The sequence below is a fragment of the Capra hircus genome, chromosome 15 (genome assembly GCF_001704415.2).
Source record: "Capra hircus breed San Clemente chromosome 15, ASM170441v1, whole genome shotgun sequence".
Taxonomy (NCBI): Eukaryota; Metazoa; Chordata; class Mammalia; order Artiodactyla; family Bovidae; genus Capra; species Capra hircus.
Genome location: NC_030822.1, coordinates 1,027,388 through 1,031,049, shown reverse-complemented (window position 1 = coordinate 1,031,049; position 3,662 = coordinate 1,027,388). Strand labels below are relative to the sequence as shown.

Below are 3,662 nucleotides of genomic sequence, written 5' to 3'. Positions count from 1 at the left end.
CATGGAAGATTTGGCAAAGACTTCAAAAACACCTGCATTTACAGTCCTTAATTAAACAGAATAGTTCATGCAGCTCATTGAAAATGAGACCTCCCAAACATTCATTAAGAGCCCAGTGAATCTCCAAGGGTAATATGTAAATGTAAATGACATCTGGTTTATATCAGTTTGTTCAAGTTTCAAATCAGCAGTGAATGCTGCTACACCTGTTGTTCCTCTTTTGAATGAGACCTCAATGACCAAAATCTTTATATCTTTCTTCAACCATGAAACTGATGGAACCCTGCCCATCCCACTATTTTGTCTCCTGGCCCCTGAGGATTTCTGGGAATAAACAGCATTAAGCCACACTATCAATTCTACTCCAACCAACATATCACCCCGTGCAGCCATAAATCTCTAGGAGATAAAACACGGCGCACACACACGGGAGGAAAAGACGTATACCAATTTCCATATTTGTTTTTACTCCCTGCAATATTGAATATTCAGTAGTGCTATTATTACAATAATTTCCCACACAAGTCTCCTCACATCAAATTTTAATAGATCCTTTTGAGGTCAGAAATAATTGGGTGATCCGATCCCATTGGCTATGTCAAACAGAGTAATTTTCCAGGCTAGGGAGGGTGGAAGAGAAAGAAAAGTTTGAGTCCCACAGTGGCAGAAATTGCTATTGGCTGTGACATGGATTTTGAATATCATCTCCCATCAGAAATCCCCACTGGATACCAGTTGCAAGAAATTACATCATCAGACTCATGAGTAAATGGTACTGAAGGGACCACGTGCATCATTCCATTTCTCCTTATGATTCAAATCACCTGCTCCTTCCTTAGATTACAGCTGGTGGAAACTAGGATGTAATCAAAATTTTAGTAGATATTAAGCCCCCAAAGAGGCTTTGCACAAGCATAAGCTATCTCAGACTGATCTTCCTAGGAGGCACCACTAAGCCAATTGTACACCTTGTTTCTGTCCAAAGACACATTTCTCCTCTGTGGTTCCATTTCATTCTTGCCAGACGCCCAGAATGGACATCAGTGAGCACCACGTCTGGATTATGCTACATCCAAATATTTGAGGGACAAGGTTTCCTCAGTCCTGGGGCCTCTGTCAGATCTCTCCTTCAGGGTCAGAAGGCTGGGATGGAACAGGGCTCCCTCTCAGAAGCAAAAAAGAAGCAGCAAGGTTCTAAACCTTAATGTTTCACAAATACTTACACATATATTGATAAATGTTGAGGCCACTCCTCATGTAGGATGAAAACTATGAACCTCCAAGACGTAAAGATATCGTGTTCACGTGGCAACAAGTCAGCTGTTGGTCCATATTGGCATGTTGCATATCAAATTAAGCCCTCTTTGTCAAAGGCACCAGGAATTTTATACTCCACCCATAGGAATATTATTGAGGGTTAAGATGATTCTAAAAAGACAAATCTGTCAAAAATCTCAACCGATGACTTTAGCAACACCCTCTCTTCTTTTGCAACTTCTTCAAGGCATCTTTGATTTCTTTGTTTCTCAAACTGTAAATCAGAGGATTCAACATGGGAATCATCACAGTATAGAAGACTGATGCAAATCTGTCAAAGTTGGAGGAACCACCGGAGCTGGAACTCAAATAGACAAACATACCTGAGGTATAGAAGAGAGTGACTGCTGTCAGGTGGGAGGCACAGGTACTGAAAGCCTTGGACCTGCTGCTTGCTGTCGTGATCTTCATGATGGAGATGACAATGCAGACATAGGATATCATGATAATGGAAACATTTATTACCCCAAAGATCATTGTCGATAAAGCGGTAAAGAGTTGTATAGAGAACGTGTCAGTGCAGGAGAGAACTAAGAGCTGGGGCAGGTCACAGAAGAAGTGGTTGACGACATTAGGCCCACAGAACTGGAGCTGGAGCATGAAACACAATTGGGATATAGTAGCCGAGAGTCCAGCCATGTAGGATCCCAGCACCATCCGACCGCAGAGAGCGGGCGACATGACTGACGAATAGAGGAGCGGGGTACAAATGGCGGCGTATCGGTCATAAGCCATGGCGGTCGTGAGGCAAGACTCGCTCAGCCCCATGGTGGAGAACACGAAGTACTGAACAGCACAACCCACTAAGGTGATAGTTTGCCGCTCCTGGAAGAAGTCGTAGAGCATCTTGGGGGCTGTGGAGGTCACGTAGCAGATGTCTATGAAGGACAGGTTACTGGGAAAGAAGTACATGGGGGTGTGGAGGTGGGAGTCCATTCTTATTAAGATGAGGAGCGACAGGTTCCAAGTCAGGGTCAAAATGTATATCACCAGGAATACGACAAAGAGCACTACTATGATTCTGGGGAAATCTGAGAATCCCAAGAGGATAAATTCAGTGATCTCTGTGATATTTCCTCCTCCAATCATTGGCTTGATGCTCCTAAAATCAGAAAAGAGTCAAGAGAATACATTGCCTACTCATGAAATGATAGCATTACGAGTCTCATACACACCATGTTTTCCCCCATTGAGCACTGGAAAAGTGGAAAAGCTCCACTGTCTTAGGGAGAGACCCCAGCTTTTCATCTTGAATTGTCAAGAAGTGCCTTCTCAGTGTTCCATGGAATACAGAGTCCATGTAGTTCTCCAGGCCAGAATGCTGAAGTGGGTAGCCTTTCCCTTCTCCAGGGGGTCTTCCCAACCCTTGGGTCGAAGCCTGGTCTCCCACATTGCAAGCAGATTCTTTACCAGCTGAGCCACCAGGGAAGCCCAAGAAGACTGGATTGGGTAGCCTATCATTTCTCCAGCAGATTTTTCCAACCCAGGAATTAAACTGGTGTCTCTGCAGTTGCAGAATTGCAGGCAGATTCTTTACCAGCTGAGTCATAAGGGAAGGCAACTTATTTTATGAGGTCACACAAAAATTAAAAGACATATTTTTAAAATTGACTGAAACTTTGAAATAAAGCAAAGTCTATCTCTGCCAAAGCAATTGAAATTCTGTGCCTGTGTATAATAAAAAGACCTTTGGTTAAAACAACAGGGATTTTAAAGACTTCTGATGATTTAGTATATGTGACTGTTGCTTTGAAATAATAAAAGGATAAGCAGCATCATTTCAGGATAAATTTGAACTAGCCCTTCTTCCCATGATGGTCACCCAGAAGGGTTTTCAAAAATTTCTTCCTTCCCCATAAATAATTACCCTGTTTATTGAGCTGGTGCAGCCCCCGGAATTGGGGGAGGCATGCCAAGGGTGCCCCAGATGGAGACCCGACGGTCGTCTGATTTCCTGCAACCCGAATGCAGAGGGGCTAGTGGGCCATGCAGAGGCAACCTAGATGTTTTATCAATGGTGCAGTATAGATGGAGAAGTCTTGAGGCTACTGTAAAAATAAGACTGAAAACCAGAAGCAGGAGGCTTAAGTCCAAATCCTGAGAACACCAGAGAACTCTTGACCCCATGGAACATTAATTGACAGGAGCTCATCAAATGCCTCCATACTTACACTGAAACCAAGCACCTCCTGAGGGCCAACAAGTTCCAGAGCAAGGCAAATTCTCCAGCAACACAGGAACACAGCCCTGAGCTTCAATATACAGGCTGCCCAAAGTCACTCGAAACCCACTGACATCTCATAACTCATTACTGGACACCTCATTGCTCTCCAGAGAGAAGAAAT

General features: G+C 43.6%; 1 protein-coding gene across 1 annotated transcript; it reads right to left on the bottom strand.

Annotated features, from left to right (window-relative positions):
* On the bottom strand, window positions 1,468-2,406 carry LOC102177738 (olfactory receptor 5AN1-like). The gene has a single exon (XM_005690303.3). It carries the CDS (start codon window positions 2,404-2,406, stop codon window positions 1,468-1,470), a length of 939 nt encoding a protein of 312 aa, XP_005690360.3.